Source organism: Barbus barbus, assembly GCF_936440315.1.
Source record: "Barbus barbus genome assembly, chromosome: 13".
In the NCBI taxonomy this organism is placed as follows: Eukaryota; Metazoa; Chordata; class Actinopteri; order Cypriniformes; family Cyprinidae; genus Barbus; species Barbus barbus.
The window spans coordinates 22,230,547-22,251,176 of record NC_136741.1 but is presented as its reverse complement, the minus strand read 5'-3'; the positions used below and the strand labels follow the sequence as shown (position 1 = coordinate 22,251,176).

At 39.5% G+C, this 20,630-nt stretch overlaps 2 protein-coding genes across 3 annotated transcripts; both read left to right on the top strand.

Annotated features, from left to right (window-relative positions):
• Window positions 1–3,105, top strand: LOC306879676 (serine protease 27-like; the record flags this gene model as incomplete). Its single annotated transcript, XM_079432824.1, has 5 exons — window positions 1–49; window positions 227–247; window positions 330–492; window positions 579–881; window positions 2,979–3,105. The coding sequence occupies 5 exons, from the start codon at window positions 1–3 to the stop codon at window positions 3,103–3,105; spliced, it is 663 nt and encodes a 220-aa protein (XP_079288950.1).
• Window positions 3,033–17,699, top strand: eif4bb (eukaryotic translation initiation factor 4Bb). Of its 2 annotated transcripts, XM_079432760.1 has the most exons (15): window positions 3,033–3,397; window positions 5,483–5,623; window positions 10,073–10,278; window positions 10,395–10,511; window positions 10,593–10,647; window positions 11,427–11,573; window positions 12,137–12,271; window positions 12,444–12,560; window positions 12,661–12,916; window positions 13,042–13,115; window positions 15,020–15,263; window positions 15,354–15,376; window positions 15,470–15,620; window positions 16,871–16,943; window positions 17,178–17,554. In XM_079432760.1, the coding sequence occupies exons 1-15, from the start codon at window positions 3,313–3,315 to the stop codon at window positions 17,250–17,252; spliced, it is 1,899 nt and encodes a 632-aa protein (XP_079288886.1). In that variant the 5' UTR covers window positions 3,033–3,312; the 3' UTR covers window positions 17,253–17,554. The 2 variants fall into 2 exon arrangements, with proteins under 2 accessions (XP_079288886.1, XP_079288887.1); XM_079432761.1 differs by lacking the exon at window positions 16,871–16,943 and having other exon boundaries at window positions 3,362–3,397; window positions 17,178–17,699.
• The last annotated feature ends 2,931 nt before the right edge of the window (window positions 17,700–20,630 follow it).

Below are 20,630 nucleotides of genomic sequence, written 5' to 3'. Positions count from 1 at the left end.
ATGTGGAGGCTAACTTGCATCGGTTTGGCCCTGCTCTTATGTGTTCAAGGTAAGAACTTTTACTTGCTTAAACTAGAAACTTCATCAGCACTACATGTTTCTGCCATGGTTCTGGTTCAAGTGGGATAATTTCATTAAATTAATTAGTTAGAGGATGTCACACACAGCTAGATGTCCATGAAATCTTTCCTATTTAATGTGTGCTGCTCTGTCTCTTCCGCTACAGGTTCATTTTCTCAGCTGAACGGTAAGAGTTTGTCTTGTTCTTCATATGTTCAATCATATACTGTAGTTTTACAGAATTGCACATCTGTCTATTTTTCTCATAGTTTGTGGACAAGCCCCTCTAAACACCCGTATTGTGGGTGGTGTGAACGCACCTGAAGGTTCATGGCCGTGGCAGGTCAGTCTGCATACTTCTGGACGTCATTTTTGCGGAGGCTCCCTCATCAACAATGAATGGGTGCTGACAGCAGCTCACTGTTTACCTGGGTAAGATATACTTGAATACACAAATCCACTTGTTTTGTTTTGATTATTAGATGTACGTTTTCTCACTTACCTCTGACTGTATTTAGTGTCAGTGCATCCAGTCTGCGTGTGTATTTGGGAAGGAGGACACAGCAAGGAGTCAATGCCAATGAAATCAGCAGAAACGTCACTACGATCATTGTTCACGCCTCCTACGACAGGACCACAAACAACAATGACATCGCTCTTCTCCGACTGTCTGCCACAGTCACCTTTAATGACTATATTAAACCTGTGTGTCTGGCGTCCCAGAGCAGCGTCTTCCCTTCTGGCACCAGCAGCTGGATCACAGGCTGGGGAGATGTTCAGTCTGGAGAGGTGTTCCTCCAGGGCCCCATTTATTACTCAAAGTATGTTTTCAGTTTTTGTTTGTACAAAAACTGTTGGATTTTTGTGTTACACAACATTTCTGACAACAGCATTTATCTTTTCTTTTAGTGAAGTTGAGGAATTTAACAGAAGAATTGCTTGAGAAATGAAAAATCTCCCCAACAAGAATGTAAAGCATTTATTTTATTTGATGTTGTTTATTTTTATTTGAACCTGTGCTGATCAGCTGGCCCCCCATCTTCACACAGATCTTCAACAGATCACTGGAGCTGTGTGAAGTCTCCTCCTGCTTCAAACGCTTCACCATCATCCCTGTCCCAAAGAAACCCAAAATTACTGGACTTAATGACTACAGACCTGTGGCTCTAACGTCTGTGGCCATGAAATCATTTGAAAGACTGGTTTTGGCTTATCTGAAGGACATCACTGGTCCCACTGCAGTTTGCCTACAGAGCAAACAGGTCTGTGGATGATGCTGTCAATATGGGACTGCACTTCATGGGGGGGAAGTCGTGGCCTAATGGTTAGAGAGTCGGACTCGTAATCCAAAGGTTGCAGGTTCGAGTCTCGGGCCGGCAGGGATTGTAGGTGGGGGGCGTGAATGTCCAGCGCTCTCTCCACCCTCAATACCACAACTGAGGTGCCCTTGAGCAAGGCACCGAACCCCCAACTGCTCCCCGGGCGCCGCAACATAAAATGGCTGCCCACTGCTCCGGGTGTATGTTCACGGTGTGTGTGTGTGTGTTCACTGCTGTGTGTGTGCACTTTGGATGGGTTAAATGCAGAGCACGAATTCCGAGTATGGGTCACCATACTTGGCCGTATGTCACTTCACTTTCACTTTTCACTTCACTTTCACTTTCATCCTGCAGCATCTGGACAGACCAGGGACTTATGTGAGGATCCTGTTTGTGGGCTTCAGCTCCGCTTTTAACACCATCATCACGGACACCCTTTAGAATAAACTATCTCAGCTCTCCATCCCCACCTCTGTCTGTCAGTGGATCACCAGCTTCCTGGCAGACAGGCAGCAGTTATTAAAAAGCTTGGTAAATCCACATCCAGCACTCGTACCATCAGTACTGGAGCTCCTCAGGGCTGCGTACTCTCCCCACTGCTCTTCTCCCTCTACATTAACGACTGCACCTCTAAAGACCCCTCTGTCAAGCTCCTGAAGTTTGCAGACGACACCACACTGATTGGCCTCATCCAGGATGGTGACAAGTCTGCTTACAGACAGGAGGACCCCTCTGTCTCTCTGTTTCACTGTGGAGCTTCTGTCACTAAAACAAATTCCACGTATGTGTAAACATACTTGGCCAATAAAGCTCATTCTGATTCTGATGTTATATAATATGTAATATATACATTTTTTTCACATTTTTTTCTGCATTGTTTACAGGTCGATGACTTGTAGGACCTTGTGAAAAAGAATACAAAAATAAAGTTTGGTGTGAGAAAATGACTCTGAGCACTATAATTTATTGTATGTAAATATAGAATTAATATTCACCCCATAATTCAATACTAAAGAATGTGATAAATCCTTAATTAGGAAAATAATAAATGACTGAAAATATTTAAGTAACTGAACAATTTCTATTTACAAATACAATTAATAAAAATAAACCAGACTTAATGCATTAAATCATAACCTAGTATGTGTAATATAGTGAAGTGACATTCAGCCAAGTATGGTGACCCATACTCGGAATTCGTGCTCTGCATTTAACCCATCACGCGTGCACACACACAGCAGTGAACACACACACACCGTGAACATACACCCGGAGCAGTGGGCAGCCATTTTATGCTGCAGCGCCCGGGGAGCAGTTGGGGGTTCGGTGCCTTGCTCAAGGGCACCTCAGTCGTGGTATTGAGGGTGGAGAGAGCGCTGGACATTCACTCCCCCACCTACAATTCCTGCCGGCCGGAGACTCGAACCCGCAACCTTTGGATCACGAGTCCAACTCTCTAACCATTAGGCCACGACTTCCCCTTATATTATATTTTATATAATAATGCATTCAGTCATAGTGTAATATTTTATAGTAGAAAAATAGTGTAAGTTGCAATCTATCAGCAATTGAATTCAGGTAATGTAATCTTCCAAACAGGAGGTGGCACTGTCTGAAAAAACCGATAGTGCAGTACCATCCGAGAGCCACACTGAGCGTCCACACAGAGAAAACCAACCCATATTTTCCCTCATCCTGGCCTCTCAAAGATGTATCCACTGTGTAAAAGAATGAATCTAGGGTATATATATAGATATGTGCAGAGAAAGATTTGCCTGTATAAAATATTTATGTCATTATCTTTAGGAGTTTTGTTTTTCAGTTTGGTTCTTGCCTTCTGATTTCTGTTTCCAAAAATGACTACTATTAGTTTTCACATCCTCACAAAGTGCAACTCCTAAAACATGCTCTCGTGCGTGTGAGTGAGGGTGTGATGTCTGCCTGCCCCCATGAACAAATCCCTGACGCCTTCATCCGGGACTCCTCCACCACACCACTCTCCAACATGGCGGCGTCAGGTGAGAATACTGCGCTCTCGCGGTCTGCCTTAATTTGTAGGCTTCTTTGCGGAACAGCTCTAAACAAGTTTGTAGAGCACTCTTGGGTTCAAGTTATGTCATTTTTCGAAAACCGCATTGCTAAATATACTCGAAAATACACTGAAACACGAAGGATTAGCTGTATTGGGGAAGCCTTATGCTCATATGCGCTAGCCTGTTTGCTAGCGGCCAAATCATGTGCCTCGTCTGTCTTGTTCTCATCTGGAATTTTAGGACGGGACAAAATTTCGCAAACGGATGTTCGGGTGTTTTAATGTACGTGGTAGTTTATAACGTTAATGCACGGAAAGTTTTGATATTATGGTAGTGCCTGAAGTTCCGTGCTAATAACCCGTGGTTGGCGCGCATGCGCAGTGCGATCCAGAGGAGGGACCGGAGAGGTCACCACGTGCTTGAGCCGTGGACATAGACCTAAAATAGACTTTCGCTCTTTTTTTTTTTTTTAAAGAACAGCGGTTGGATTGTTGATTTAGTTTAATTTCGGTTGCTTGTTTTTTACGAGCATATGTGTTCACCAAAACTATTTGTTTTCGGATTTATTCAGCACAGTTACGTCTGTAAGTGGCGAATGTGCAGTTTCCAATGCTTGTACAACCAGCTAGATGTATAGAATATATGAAAGTACAGCCAGTAGCCCCTCGCTGCAGAACAAATGGCGCTTTTCCACTGCGTAGCTCGGCTCGGTGTGCGTTTCTACTGCAGTTTAGTACCGCTTTAGAGTGGGCGGGGTTAATTCACGTGTCGTTATAGTTGCGCCGCCTCTACTGTCGTAACTCCTGAAGAATTTGTTAATTCCGCATCGCTCCATCAAGCTCTCACCGGATCCGCTCCTCGGCTATCACGAGAGGACAGTCTGTACTTCCTCAACCGACAACGAAACCATTTTTTGGTTGTTAAAAGAAAGGTGCGCTCATTCAAAACAGTTGCGTTCGAGCCTAGGCTGGCTGTGCTGATTTAAATCTAGAGGGTCTGTTGGGTCTCGTGCTGCAAGCTCAAATGACGCAAATAGTTCAAATGACGCAGTCAGTGACGATTTTCTCCGGCCAATCAGTGATCAGCAGGGTTTACACGTCATGCTTTAGTAACGGTACGCTTGGAACCTCGGCTGAGGTGGTACCAAAAAAAGTACCAGGTACTGTACCCAGTGGAAAACCCCCCAAGAGTGAGCTGTACTGAACCGTACCGTACCATGCAGTGGAAAAGCGCCAAAAGATCCAGGGGGCGGGGTTGGATCCACATCTAGGGGGTGGAGATTGGTAGGTTTCTGCAGTGAGGACCATCTCCAGTAACATTTGACTCCAGTTGTATCATAAATTGTGCTTCTAAGCTTTTCCAAGCTGGTCCAGCTAATGCATACAAGTTCTAGACTAAACAAACAATGTGAGTGTGACTTATGTCACTTTTTCCCCACATTGATTGCATAGTGTCTTCAATGCATCTTTTGCACATTGTGTGACATTGCTCACTGGTGTGAAAGCTGTTAGCGTCTGTTCTGGGTTTCGTGCAATTTAATGAAGGGTGTTGAGAGGTTTTACATGGAAATTATCTACAAGTGTAGGGACATTTCACTGCAAGCAGATATTAGTGAATAAACTAATAGTGAGATAATGTCTTTTGAATAAGCCTATCTGTTTTTTGCATAGTCATGCTATGTCTGTTATCTGTGTCACCATGTGGCCCATGTAGGGTGAGAAAGTTAAAACATTCTTCTTCTGAATATTAATGGTGGCATGAAATTAAAATTGACTCTAGCTGATTTCCAAATGCATCTTATTGTAAACATTTCATCCATGCATGTGCTTCTTTGTTTCGACTTTATAATACTTAATTAAAATGTCATAACTTCTCTCTGGTGAAGTATGCTGAACTTTTCCAATCATTTTGTCCATTCAAATTGTAGTTCAACCAAAAATGAATATTTTTTATCATTTACTCACCCTCAAGTTGTTCCAAACTACTTTCATCTGGTTGGTTCGACATATTTATCAAAAAATGAAAAACCTCAGTTTTGGCATTCTCATAGCATCTGTTTTTCTTTATTAGCTAAGAAGAATAAGAAGAAGGGGAAGACCCTGACCCTGAATGACTTCCTTGCGAATGATAGCAGTGGCAGTGCACCCCCCAGTTACCCCAGCGCAAAGACCACCAACTGGGCAGACGAGACCGATGACTTAGATGGAGATGGTGAGTAAAGTCGGGAATGCACTACATGACTTTTAAAATGTTTGTAGGGCGGCTGCACATTTTTGCCAGAATTTTGTGGTTCTGTCTCAATGTGATTATAAAGTAATAATACAATTAATATTATTATTTCAAAATGTAAATTATTGAACAAAATTAAAATTATACTTATATTTTACTCTAAAATAAAGTTTGTTAATTTGAGTATTTATCAATTAATATATTTTTTCGTTACAACTATAAAAAGTAAGATATTAATATAACAGTAATAATTTTATTATTAAAAATATTGGGTAACACTTTACAATAAGGTGTCATTTATTAACATTAGTTAATGTATTAACTAATACAGTATCTCACAGAAGTGAGTACACCCCTCACATTTTTGTAAATATTTAATTATATCTTTTCACGTGACAACACTGAAGAAATATCACTTTGCTACAATTTAAAGTAGTGTAACAGTTGTATAAAGGCCAATTCACACTGCACCAACAGACACCAACCAACTCTCACTGACTGGGGAGAAAATGGATGATCCTATATCTACAAGCATGTTCAGTCGGGTGAAAACAAACTCTAACCAACGCCAACAGGGGTAACACACTGATCCAACAAACTCCAACAGACTAGTTTGTTGGCATTTGTCTGTGCGGTGCTAATTGGCCTTAACAGTGTAAATTTGCTGTCCCCTCAAAATAACTCAACACACAGTCATTAATGTCTAAACCGCTGGCCACAAAAGTGAGTACACCCCTAAGTGAAAATGTCCAAATTGGGCCCAAAGTGTCAATATTTTGTGTGGCCACCATTATTTTCCAGCACTGCCTTAACCCTCTTGGGCATGGAGTTCACCAGAGCTTCACAAGTTGCCACTGGAGTCCTCTTCCACTCCTCCATGACGACATCACGGAGCTGGTGGATGTTAGAGACCTTGCGCTCCTCCACCTTCCGTTTGAGGATGCCCCACAGATGCTCAATAGGGTTTAGGTCTGGAGACATGCTTGGCCAGTCCATCACCTTTACCCTCAGCTTCTTTAGCAAGGCAGTGGTCGTCTTGGAGGTGTGTTTGGGGTTGTTATGTTGGAATACTGCCCTGCGGCCCAGTCTCTCTCTGCTTCAGTATGTTCCAGTACATGTTGGTATTCATGGTTTCCTCAATGAACTGTTGCTCCCCAGTGCCGGCAACACTCATGCAGCCCCAGACCATGACACTCCTATCACCATGCTTGACTGTAGGCAAGACACACTTGTCTCTGTACTCCTCACCTGGTTGCCGCCACACACGCTTGACACCATCTGAACCAAATAAGTTTATCTTGGTCTCATCAGACCACAGGACATGGTTCCAGTAATCCATGTCCTTAGTCTGCTTGTCTTCAGCAAACTGTTTGCGGGCTTTCTTGTGCATTATCTTTAGAAGAGGCTTCCTTCTGGGACGACAGCCATGCTGACCAATTTGATGCAGTGTGTGGTGTATGGTCTGAGCACTGACACGCTGACCCCTGCAGCAATGCTGGCAGCACTCATACGTGTATTTCCCAAACACAACCTCTGGATATGATGCTGAGCACGTGTACTCAACTTCTATGGATGAACATGGCGAGGCCTGTTCTGAGTGGAACCTGTCCTGTTAAGCCACTGTATGGTCTTGGCCACCGTGCTGCAGCTCAGTTACAGGGTCTTGGCAATCTTCTTATAGCCTACGCAATCTTTATGTAGGGCAACAATTCTTTTTTTCAGATCCTCAGAGTTCTTTGCCATGAGGTGCCATGTTGAACTTCCAGTGACCAGTATGAGAGAGTGAGAGCGATAACACCAAATTTAACACACCTGCTCCCCATTCACACCTGAAACCTTGTAACACTAGCGAGTCACATGACACCGGGGAGAGAAAATGGCTAATTGAGCCCAATTTGGACACTTTGGCTGTATCCGAAATCGCCCCCTATACCCTCAAATAGTGCACTATTTGAGGGGACGGACATTTAAAGTGGTGTTCGAAACCTTAGTGGATGTTCTCGAGTGCACTCATTCAATCCCACAATGCACCGCAAAAACGAGTGTACAACCGATGTACACTCAACGGCTAGAGAATCCCCAGAATGCACTGCGAGAGTCGCGCGCTGAGTCAATTCCCGCGTCTCACCAGAAGATGGCGCCCGCAGCTGAATCATCCATTCATTGATTTTAGAAGCGCTCGTCCACGGCGTAATACAGTGGAATACAACAAAGGTACAAAATTAATTGTAAATTGACTATTAGGGTTTATACATAATTTCCATGATAAATCCTTCAATCTTACTATTGGAGCTGCCCGTTTCAAATGATTATTTAACAGGAAGCAAACTATGCAAAAGCGGCAGTTCTTCCGGTGCATTCAGTGTCCGAATTCACTCACTCGTTTTCATTCACTCCTTCAAGTGAACTATATGAGTGGACTAATGTAGGGAATAGTGAATGAGGGTATAGGGGGCGATTTCGGATACAGCCTTTCACTTAGGGGTGTACTCACTTTTGTGGCCAGCGGTTTAAACATTAATGGCTGTGTGTTGAGTTATTTTGAGGGGACAGCAAATTTACACTGTTATGCAGCTGCACACTCACTACTTTACATTGTAGCAAAGTGTCATTTCTTCAGTGTTGTCACATGAAAAGTTAATCAAATATTTACAAAAATGTGAGGGGTGTACTCACTTATATGAGATACTGTATGAACAAACAATGAATAATGCATTTATTACACTACTTATTTATCTTAATTGATGTTAGTTAATACATAGTTGTTCATTGTTTATTCATGTTAGTTCACAGTGCATTAACTAATGATAACAAACACAACTTTTGATTTTAATAATGCATTAGTAAATGCTGAAATGAACATTAAAAGTGGTAAGTGATTTCTGGTATCCAATGTTGATAATTGAAATCACCAAAACAAACACACCCCTACCCCAAAAGGGTCTCGACTAGGGATGCACCGAAATGAAAATTCTTGGCCGAAGCTGAACTAAATGAAACTCTGGGCCGAACATGGAATACCGAACACAGTTTTTCGCATTTTTTCCAACATGTAGGCCTATTTTGCCAAAAAAAAAAAATATTATTGCATAAATTAAATAGCCAAAATGTACTTTTTACTGTTTTGTCCTGCTTTTCAAATAAAAAAATCAATTACAAAACAACAATGAAAAAATATTTACATAACACTGAACATTTTTTAACATTATATCAGACATTATACCAACAAAGCACAATTTAACTTAAAATTAAGTTACTAAAATAATATTTTTTGCCCATTTGTGAGACCCCCTTCTTGAATCTGGCATGTATTCTTTTTAACTGTATAAATAAATGCAGCCTTGCTGAGCAGAAGAGATGTCTTTTAAAACATTAATATATTACAGATCACAATTTCAACACTGAATGTTATAATAAATGTATAGAGCTGTTGTAGGGTAATTATTATTATCATTATTATTGTCTTTTTATTTTATTTTACAGAACAACAGTAAAATTACAATACTAGCATTTATGAATGTTGATGGAGTTGTTGCTTTTTGTTGATTTTATTTTGGTTGAAACCCGCAGGAAGATATTTGTGCTGCTTTTTGTTGACAACAGCATGCAGATATTTAAATGATTCTCATTACGAATTTAGGAAGATGTTTGTGGCACGTATCACTTTGTCACATGTCTTTAAAAAAATTTGAAAAATGTTACTGAGAAAATGACGAGTAACAGTGTTTCAGAGCAGATTTTTCTCGCACTTTGGTCCCTGGCGCCGCGAGCTCGTGCAGGGCTGTTTGAATGCATACAATTTGTGCGTGTTTTAGAAAACAACATTCTGCAGTTTAATTACAAATCGTTTGAGGCCATTGTGCGATTTCAATCATCATAGTAACCAACAACAACCACCCATTCCTCTTCTCATCAGAGACATGAGATGCAGTGCTGTCGGTGCTTTGTGCTCGTAATGATTTTTGTGTCTTTCTCTGATGGTTTTAAATAGGCCTACTTCCACACTGCAGACGTGTTTGCTGCATTAGTGCTCGCCTCTTTTTTACATTACAACTGTAAAATGTACGATGCTAATAGTTATGGATGTCTCAATTTTTGTATTTTCAAACATCAAATAATCAGACTTTTTTTTTTTTTTTTTTGACAAGTGCTTCTCATTGCAAAGTAGGGAAGATTGTTGGTGCATGTTGCGTTCCCAAATGCATATTAAAGCGCCTCAAATTCAGTGATGGAGTTTGTGTGGAGCAGCACTTACTGTGATGCTGCAAACACAAATTATTATATTTTTTTTTCAATTCCAGACTGTTAATCGTGTCAGAAATAAAGTGTATTCCAGCAAAAATTTAATTGGTACAATGTACAATCCAATGCACTTTCCAGGCAATGAAATCATATTCTGTGATGGTCAAGTTCCATTCTCCTTCTCTTTAGTCTCAACTTCCTGGCATAGTGTGGAGGATACGTATCGAGCTCCTCCTGTCGACCGCTCCATCCTGCCAACTGCGCCTCGTGCAGCACGGGAACCAAACATTGACCGCTCTCGTCTGCCACGCAGCCCACCCTACACTGCCTTCCTCGGTAATCTTCCCTATGACGTCAGCGAGGAATCCATCAAAGACTTCTTCAGGGGCCTTGCGGTCAGTGGGGATCTGCAAGTTTACATTTTGAGTCTTTCCTATCAGGATATATTACTCTTAGCTGCTTGTCAAATGCAGGTTGTGTGTAACAGGATGTGTTTTGTCTGTATTCTCAGATCAGTGCAGTACGTTTGCCACGGGAGCCTAATAACCCAGAGAGGCTTAAGGGTTTTGGTTATGCAGAATTTGATGATCTTGAATCCTTCTTCCGCGCTCTCACTCTAAATGAGGAGGTGGGTCATCAGTAAAATACTGACCTCAGTGCATTGCCTTTGTTTTCTATTTTGAGTTAACATTGCATTAAATTTGTGTAGAATCTTGGGAACAGACGGATCCGGGTGGATATCGCAGATCAATCCAATGACAAAGGTGAACTGATGATATACAAACTCCTTCATGTTGTCTTTGCCTCTATAGGGCCGTTCGCACCGCAGGAACCTTTTCGTAGTACCCAAACTAATTGTGGAACTACCCACTTTTTGGCGCGTTCGCACCGCGGGAACTAGGAACGGTTTTAGTTCCAGGAACTCCGTTTGGAGGAACTAAATTAGTTCCTACTTCAGAGTAGGGTCTAAAACAGTTCTAGGAACTATCCGTGACGTAAGAAGACCCTGATTGGATAAACGCGTACGAAAACGCCCTCACCCGGCATGATTTAAAACACTGTAAACATATACTGTGTAAACATTGTATCATACTGAGAGCATTTATAAACGGCATTTACCTGAAGACTGTCTACGGCGTTTTGTGCTTCTATCAGCCTCAATGAAATGTAACACTGCAAATTGTCGCTGGAGATTCTTAGTCCTCCTTTCCGTTCTTTCAATCGCTTGACGTATATGTCGAAATTCCATGTCAATTATTGTGAAACCCGTGAGACACAACAAAAACATAGCTCCGATCACAGCATCCTCCATACTCCTGTTGTTAACGTTGTTCTTATTTGAACAAATGACGCTGTCGTCCATCTTACCCACTGGCTTACCTACCGAATGCAACCCTTTAAATGGTACTGGAAAATAGTTTGCGCAAAATTGTCCCAGTACTTTAGTACTGTACTTTTAGTTCTGGAACTAAAGCAGTGCAAAAGGCCCTTATGAAAGCATATTTCAATTATTAAAATATATATTTTCTTATATTTCTTCCAGAGAGGGACAGTGGGTCAATGATGGGGCGAGACCGGGATAGAGGTCGTGGGATGGACAGTGGCCCTGATAAGACAGATACTGATTGGAGGGCACGGCCAACCGGGGACCAGGATGATGGACCACGCAGAGACGATGGATATGGTGACAGTACGTTAAACACATCCAAACTCTATATCATGCTTAAACCAGTGTTAAATTTGATTTAGCTTTAGTTATAGAATGTTATTTAGTTTTAGTCATATTTTAGTTATCTGAATTGTTTGTCTAGTTTAAGTTTGCTAAATATCATAAGATTATAATTTTTTTTCAAGGAAATACCAGTGGTTATAAAAACTCTTTAAAAACAACTTTCATAAAACATCCTTCTATCAAGCAGACATATTATTTGTATAAATGAAATATAAGTTAATCCATATTAAATTCTAATTGTTGTTAGACATAACGTTACAACCAAAGCATTTTGGCCAGATTGTGCAGCTCTACAAACAAGCATAGCAAACGAGCTCATTTTTGTTGTTGTTTTTAAATCGCAATGGCAATTTTAGTTTTTTAGTTTTTATTCCCACCAAATCATGCATCCATAATTATAAGAAACTTTATGCTGCTGTTTTTGGCAGTCAAGGTTAAATAGATTTCATCTTAAATTTAGTTTGACTGTTAACATACTGTTGTTTGTACTTTGTAAAACTCATTGTGGTATATTTTTGCAGGGTCACGTGACCGCTATGAGTCGGACCGATTCAGAGACGCTCCAAGACGTGATGATCGTTATGACAGCGGTCGAGATCGCTTCAGTGGTAGAGATCGCTATGATGACAGAGGTAGCAGAGACTATGATCGTGGAGGTTTGTAGTGTTTCGTCCATGGATTTCACACATAACATTGCTTAATTTCTCATATGATAGCAAAAATGAATGTAAATGCTAGTGCAAGTTAATTTCTCTAGTTTCTGTGTTTTTGGTGGGTTATTAATTGCAGTTTGCTTTGTAAGTAATGCTATGGTTGTGATTGTCTTAGGTTTTGATTCGCGTGGTGGTGGAGGACGACGAGGATTCAGCAGTGGCTTCAGGCGAGACTATGATGGAGATCGAGAAGAGCGTTTAGACAAAAGGGATGACGGACGAGATGAGAGGGGTATGTGAGATTGTTAATGCAGAAATTACACACTTAAGCTTTAAAGATACAAGTTTAATATCAGGAATGTTGTCTCTAATCAAATGAAATTTCATTCTAGGCCCTCTACAGAGGCCCAAGTTAAACCTGAAGCCACGGAGCATCCCAAAAGAGGAGGAACAGAGTGGAAGCTTGTCTCCGCAGAGTAACACTGCTAATTCCACCAGGACTTCCTCTATATTTGGGGCAGCCAAACCTGTGGACACAGCCGCCAAGGAGAGAGAGGTGGAGGAGAGGCTGAAGAAAGAACAAGAACGACTCCAGAAACAATTGGAAGAGGACAAGAATAGGGTCTTGGAGAGACGACCACGAGACCGGTGAGAATGGAAGAATAGATGGGTTGAGATAAAAGCTATTTTCTCTGAAAACGTAACTTTTAAATTGTGATGAAAGAGTTTTTATAAAATTTGGGGTTGAATTTGTCTCTCCATCCCCACCCCAGAGACTCGAGTTGGAGAAATGAGGAGCCATCTAAAGAGCATCGACGCATAGAAAGTGAATCCTCGCAACCTAAAGGTAATCCATTTATGCATGTTAACTCTTTACTTTTTGGTTGATTCCGATTTTTAATGAAATGAGGCCAGATTCGTTTTTTTGTTGTTGTTTTATCATTATTTATATAAAGTGTGTGCTGTTAATTTATAAACAGTTTTATTTACTGTGTTTCTTCCAATGATTATAGCTGTGGGTAGCTGGTATGGCGATAAATTATAAACAATTATCAAAGCATATATATTAGGTATGCACTAATATTACAATCCTGATTAATTATAACTTTCATATTATGGCTGATAAACAATAAATTAGGCATTTTATAACTGGTATTAAAAATCATAGTTGTAAAGAAACCTTGTAGAAGAGCTATATTAGCTTTTTTTAATTGCAGTGAATGAATGACCGATTGTGTTTGAAGCAGTATTAACTAAAACTAATAAAAATCTTATAGCAATATCTTTAGCAAAAATAAAATATGAATATTAGATGAGAAAACTAAAGTTAAATGAACAGTAGAAATGTTTCCTTGGAAACTGAAATGTTAGATTACTTTAATACTAAAATAAATGCTAAATAGAAATATTGAAAAGAAAAAAACTAATAAAAATGTTGAAAACGTGAAATTGCTGAACCTTAAAGGTGTCATAGAATGCATTGATACAATATTTTAAATTGTTCTCTGATATCTACATGGAAGTTATGTGGCTTAGGTAATGGCAAAAAATCTCCAGAAACGTTTTACATGTCCATTTACAACCCTAGGATTTGTCCCTAGAATGAAATGGTCTGTTATTACCTTATTTGGAAGGGTCATGAATAATAATGTTGAGCTCTGCTCTGATTGGCTATTTCATAGTGCGGCTCATTTCAGTAGCTCACACAGGAGGAAGGAAACACGGGGAGGATAATATATATATATATATTTCACGCGTAGTTATATCGTTGGGTAATTATACTGTATATAAAATGCAGCCATCAGGGAGCTGCTATTAATATGCGGGGCATTGAAGCTTTTCAATGCACGGTCACTTTTTACTTTCAATTTCGAGATTTGCTATTTGCACGTTCTCTGTGTAAACAACAGCGACAGTACTTGCCACACATTTTACAAGATCAGATGCTTGTCAGTGGTGCTCAGGATCTGTAAATCAATCGCCATCATCCTCAGCCATCTCTCCTTACTCTGTTTATGTGGTAAGTGAAATCTTACTATAATGTAACAGGCTACCGCTAGCAAGCAGCTAACCAGGTCCATTTAGTGGCTCGCGTTATTTTATTAGAACGCGTTATTTGCTTTCCGTGCTTTTCTGAATACAGACACCAACCCATCCCTACACTTCACATCCCCTGCACAGCCTGGAACATAACATTTATTTCCATGATCTGCCATTTTCACTGTTGTCCTCGCTTGTTTCTTCACAATACCTGCAGAACTTCTGATGATTTGGCTGGCGGCCGGCCTAGAACATGGGCGGGTATATGCAAATGTTGGGGGCATACATATTAGTGATCCCGACTGTAACGTCACAGTCGGTGTCATGTTCTGAATCGCCTATTTTTCAGTGGTCTTGTATATGCATGAGATTTACATGAGGAAACAATGGAGTTTGAGGCTCACGGTATGTCATTTCCATGTATAGAACAGTTATCAACTATGCCAAGGTAAATACAGTTTTCCATTCTATGGAACCTTTAAATCAAATTAAAATGTACAAATATAAGCTAATTCAAAATATTAATAAATACTATATTAGTATATAAATACTACTAAATGGTTTAAAGATGTCTACAATGATAGTAAGTATACATATCCCTTTAAACTTTTTTTTTTTTTTTTTTTTCAAGCAAATATGCCTAAAAAAGAAAAAGGTCCTGACAGTAGTTACAAAGTGTTTAATGAATACTTCTGTATCTGTGATGTTCAGGATCTAGGAGTCAAGATGGTGAACATTCAGAGAATGAAGTCTTCAGTGGACAAGAGGATGAGCCGATCTCTCCTGCATGTCTATCACCCTCTTCCAACCAGGGAGGGCTTCCACTGAAAGTAATGCCAGCTCCTCCACCTAAAGAGAATGCCTGGGCCAAACGCAGCACCGGGGGTGGTGCTAATGAGAAGGAAGGACCACCCTCAGCTGCCCCCAGCAACAAAAGTGCTCTTAAACCCAACAGGTGCGGTTTCTCAGTCACAAGTTATGGAAATACAAATATAAATCTTGCAATGATGAAGCACAAATAAGTCATGTTTTTTTGTCTTTCTAGGTCACCTGAAGAGAGCGTATTGGGTAAAGATAAAAGTCTCCACAATAGCACTTCAAAAGACTGGAAATGTTTTTTATAAATATACAGTTTCACTTGTCTGTTGTACTATTTGCTAGATGAAAACCGGGTTGATGGCGTTCAAAGGGATAAAGTTGTGCCTCAGGGAAGAGGAGGAGGAGGAGGAGGAGGAGGAGTTGGGAGAGGAGGGGGTCCGGGAAGAGCAATTGACTGCCCAAACAAAGACCAACGGAGGGAACCTGCAGACAGGTGAGGAACTATATGAATAGTACTTTTTTGTACTATATGAATTTGTACAACTGCATAGTCATGGCATTGACTAAAAGTATCTGAATCTAAATGACTTTTCTATATATTTGAAGTGAATGGGAACTGCCAAGCTCTAAAACTGACTTTAAAAATAGTCCTTACAACTAGCATTTTATTACAAGTGAAGCTGTAATAAAAAATGCTGTCAGAAAAATATTTAACACTAGGGCTGGGCTATATGACAAAAATATTAACACTATTTTTTTTTTCTTCATATTGTACAATATCAATATTCATGTGCCATTCCTGGGGAAGGAAATGCTTTCCACAAGTTTAAGACCTTAAAAATAAATGTTAACTCTTAACTTGTTTCTTCACAACTAAACTGCACAAAGTAATTATCTTTTTATTTAGGGCCCCTTGGAATTCATTTAACTTTCCCTAAATTGTTTTTTTTTTTTTTATAATGAAGTGAATTTATATAACTTTGGGTGCTTTCACATCTGTAGTTCGGTTCATTTGGTCCGGACCAAAGGCAAAAAAGTGCGGGAAAATTCCAATGGTGCTCCTGCAAGTAAACAAAGACAGGAGTAAAATGCAGCAGACAGCATACTGCTATTACATTACTCGGACTCGTAATCCAAAGGTTGCGGGTTCGAGTCTCGGGCCGGCAGGGATTGTAGGTGGGGGGAGTGAATGTCCAGCGCTCTCTCCACCCTCAATACCACGACTGAGGTGCCCTTGAGCAAGGCACCGAACTCCCAACTGCTCCCCGGGCGCCACAGCATAAATGGCTGCCCACTGCTCCGGGTGTGTGTTCACGGTGTGTGTGTGTTCACTGCTGTGTGTGTGTGTGCACGTTGGATGGGTTAAATGCAGAGCACGAATTCCGAGTATCAACTAAAAAGTGACTCAGAGCAGCTCTGGAGATGAAGTTAATGCATTCATGTCCTCATATATTGAGACGTAGATGCTGAAAACACTGTGAGCGTCAAAAGCATCATGTTTGAGTTTTTGTAGTTGATGAAACGGCACCATTCATTCACAGAAAGATACGTAGAACAGGCAAACTTATTTGCAGCATGAACTGACTGGCTGTTGTCATGTTTTTTCTGCTGTGTGATAGGCTGTTAGATTAATCCATAATAAGTAAGAATGTCCAGAGCTTATCGCTATCGAGACAAATTTTATTGTGATCTGAATATAATGTTTATCTATTCTTAAATCCGTTCATGGATTTTAATTGACAGGAAAGAGGTCAGACAGGAACAAGATCCCAGAATAGCCTCAGAACCAAAGAAATATGAAGAGAGCGCTCCTCCTGTGAGTACTTCATCTGGACCTGACACCGCAATGATCAGATGTAGTCAACATTACAAGAAAAATTATACCCTGAAAATGATGGATTGTAGAAACTTCCATATTAGTGTAGTTGTTCAGCCCACTGTTGTGTAGAACTTCTTGCTCAAAGAAATATCAGTAAATTATTTTGTTCCTACCACTCTTACTTGGTCATCACAATCATTGAAGTAATAAACTTTCTTTTTGTCCCTACAGCAATTCAGCTCTGCAAGTAAGTATGCTGCCCTACTAATGGATGGAAACCAGGGAGAAGAAGATGGAGAGGAATGAATTAGAAAGGATTAACTAACTACAGAAACGCAGAACAGAAGAAAAAGAGCAACTGAATGATCATATTAGAGTTTCCTCAAGCTGAGGGAGTGGCGTAGCTTAAGGGATGATGGCCAAGGTACCCACAATACTGTTCTGTCATGTTTATGGAAATTTATACTTGTATTCCTAAAACTGGCCCATTTTAATTAAAAATAAAACACATCAGTGCAGTACGTAGACAAATGCATTTATACATGTAGACGTGAAAATCATTGTTAATTTGAAAGTCATTGTTAAAATAAAAAAATGTAAGATACTGTAACTTGTCTCTGAATTCCTTTTTTGGTTAATTCAGTCAGAAATTGCAATATGATGCATAGTAGCTTTTTAATGGATTTTGTGTAATTGTTCACTCATAATGCTCAGTATTGTGTCTTAATGCCATAAACCATGTTGCATTTTTGTTGAAATCTCCCACTGAAGAGTTTGTGGTTAGCAGAAACACCCTCAGAACTGAGACGTATGCCAAAGGATAGGCTTTCCTCTCAAATCCTTTAAAAGCTTTAGACTGAAACTCGAGGTTTCTGCTATCTTATTTTGTTCATCCGTTCATTTCAAACCTGTGTAGCATTATGTTCTCAGAACAGGATAGTGAACTCCCTCAAAGTGCTCTCAAACCAATGTAATGGTCCAACACTGAGTCTGTGCCGATCCTCCCAGTCCCTTGGTGATTGAGTATTGAAAAGCTGTCCCTAATACTTTTCCCTCCCAAGGACTATATTATTAAACTAATCAGAAAAATCTGACTGCATGAAAATCCACAGTTGGACTGCAGTGGCTGTATGTGTGCCACAAGAAAATTGGGTTTGTTACATTTTTGAACAGTTTTCTCTTAAGTTTTGAGTTTTGTGTGTTTCTCAAGATGTTTTTCCAATGACTGCTTTATTGGGTGGATTTTACGGCCCATTCTAGGGTGGGAGTTTGTTGCATTCTTTGTGTGGTCATATTGTGCTGTTCATCCATGTTTTCCCAGCTGCCCTAACTGAACCCCTTTTGCATGTAGCCTGATTTGAATGCAGTTCTATCCTTACAGAGCTACTACAGTGCATAAATATTATCCAAATGTTTTAGTGAAAGAGAAAAGTTGTCTGATCTGGCATTTTCTCTTATACCGATAATCCTTCAAATTTGTAAGGACTCAGTATCTGCATTCACTATTACTGAGTGCATTGCCAATGACTACATAGAAATACTGCAGCTCAGTGGCAAATTAAAAACACACTCTGATTTTGTTATGAATCCGATTTGATGAGCTTAATGTTTTTATGTTATCCCTGATGGCTTTTATTAACAAGCTATGGCTCTGGTCTGCAATATGGTTTCTTTTAGGGCAGAAAATAATGTTTGCGTGGCTTCTAGTTAATGGGTATCTATTGATAAACAAAAAATAACTGATAAAAGTTCACTCGTTCACCAAGAACAAAACCGCTTTTACACCAACACAACCAGCTCCACTTTAAATGCGATGGATTCTGATTGGCTGTCAAATATCGTTCTGAAAGTGATTCCAACAATATCAGTGTGTTGTTATCATTAGCTGTTATTCCCTATCCTCATGCAATTGCTAAATATTAAGTTCCAATTGTCCTCCTTGGTGTGAACGGGTCTTAAGTTACAGATTTTCGGAATGAAAATAGTTTATAATAGAATGAATAATAGAAATTATTCAGATATTTTATTTCGACATTCACATCAAAAACGATAATTATGATTATTACTATTTCAGCGTTTACTATAAAGTTCTTTTTATTATAAACGCGCTTTGCCATTTTAAATGCTCAAACTTTTTAGTGTCGGGTGTATTATGATAGGCTGTCAGAATGTTATGATTAAGCTGTAATAAAAAAAAAATCTTTATGAACATTGTCCTACTATTAAAACTTTATAGTTACCATAGTTCTCATCCTTGGTGTGAACGGGATTTTAGACAAACCATGGTACAAGAATGATATCAGATGATAACACCAGCCATGATACGATGGAATTCTAGAATGAATGAATGAATTCTAATTATTTAACTTTTAGAACTTTTAAATCTATTGGTAATTGATATTTTAGCATGTTTTACCAACCTATAGCAGTGAGACATCTTGGGTGTAAGAAACAAAAAGCAGAATCAAGGTATGTGCAGTCCTGTGTGTTTTTAGCCTATAGTGACAGATGCAGTTTTTTTGTGTTTAGTGTTGTTTTCTGCTGTCAGGTGCATGTATGTGTTGATTCTGTTGTCTGTAGAATGACAGTTGGTGCTAGCTGGTGGTCTCTGGAAACAGAACCTAATAGAGCGACCTTAAAAGTAACCAAAAAACATTTATTGGTAGCTTTTGGTAACAATTTTGTTTGTTTTTTGAGTCTCTTAGCTAGTTTACTTAATAGTTTTGTGTGTGCAAATGTTTAAAAGTGAAAACAGTCCTTGTAGTAATTAAATGAGGTCATAAAATTCTTATAACCTCATCTTATGACTACATGGATTGTTTTTAAAAATCTGCATTATATGTATATGATAATTATGCAATAATCAGAAACATTTGAATTCATTTAAATGCAGTAGCCTATCACACTGCAGAATACTCATATCTAGCCACACATGCTATACAGTAATGCCATTATGCATAATCGACATATAAACACGGTTTGCAATGCGATTTACTTTAAATTGTAATGAATTGTAGTTTGTTTTTGACACGAACAGTTTTGTGTAGATATTTTGAGAAACGTAGCTACGTAATGGATAGGAAAGTGGGGAGTGTTAAAAAAGTGTTTATTTTATAGAATACTTTTTATATATATCTATTATAAATTAAAGTTGTGTGTTTTTGTCCAGTAGAAGTATATTTATTTGTTGTTGTTTTTTTAATAAAAGTTGATTGAGAAGATGCCAGAGGTGTCATGTAACCTTCATTAACATCATTGTAAATCAAATTATAACTCAGAAGTGAAATGTGCTTATTTTCTACCTCAAAATGTTGTTGTCCTACAAATCTTTTATATTTTTTACACACGTCTTACAGCTTTTACTGTTGCCTTAGGAAGATGGTGGTCCTTCGCCCCTGTAGCCCATTTTTAATTCACTGAATTGATGTTACAACTCACCCTGTTTTACAGAAACTTTATTATGAATGGAATTTTTTTCATGGAAGAGTTTTTGTGGTTTCATGTGCTTCACAGTAACTTATTCATTATTGCACCCACACATGCAGATGCGAGGCGAGTGCTGCTTAGACGGAGCGGATGTGAAGGAACGAGAACAGATGCTTTGTTGTCTCATTCTGCCAATGAAAGATGGAGATGAGGAGGAACAGAAGACTTAATGCTCTCTGTGTGCGGACTTAGGGACTG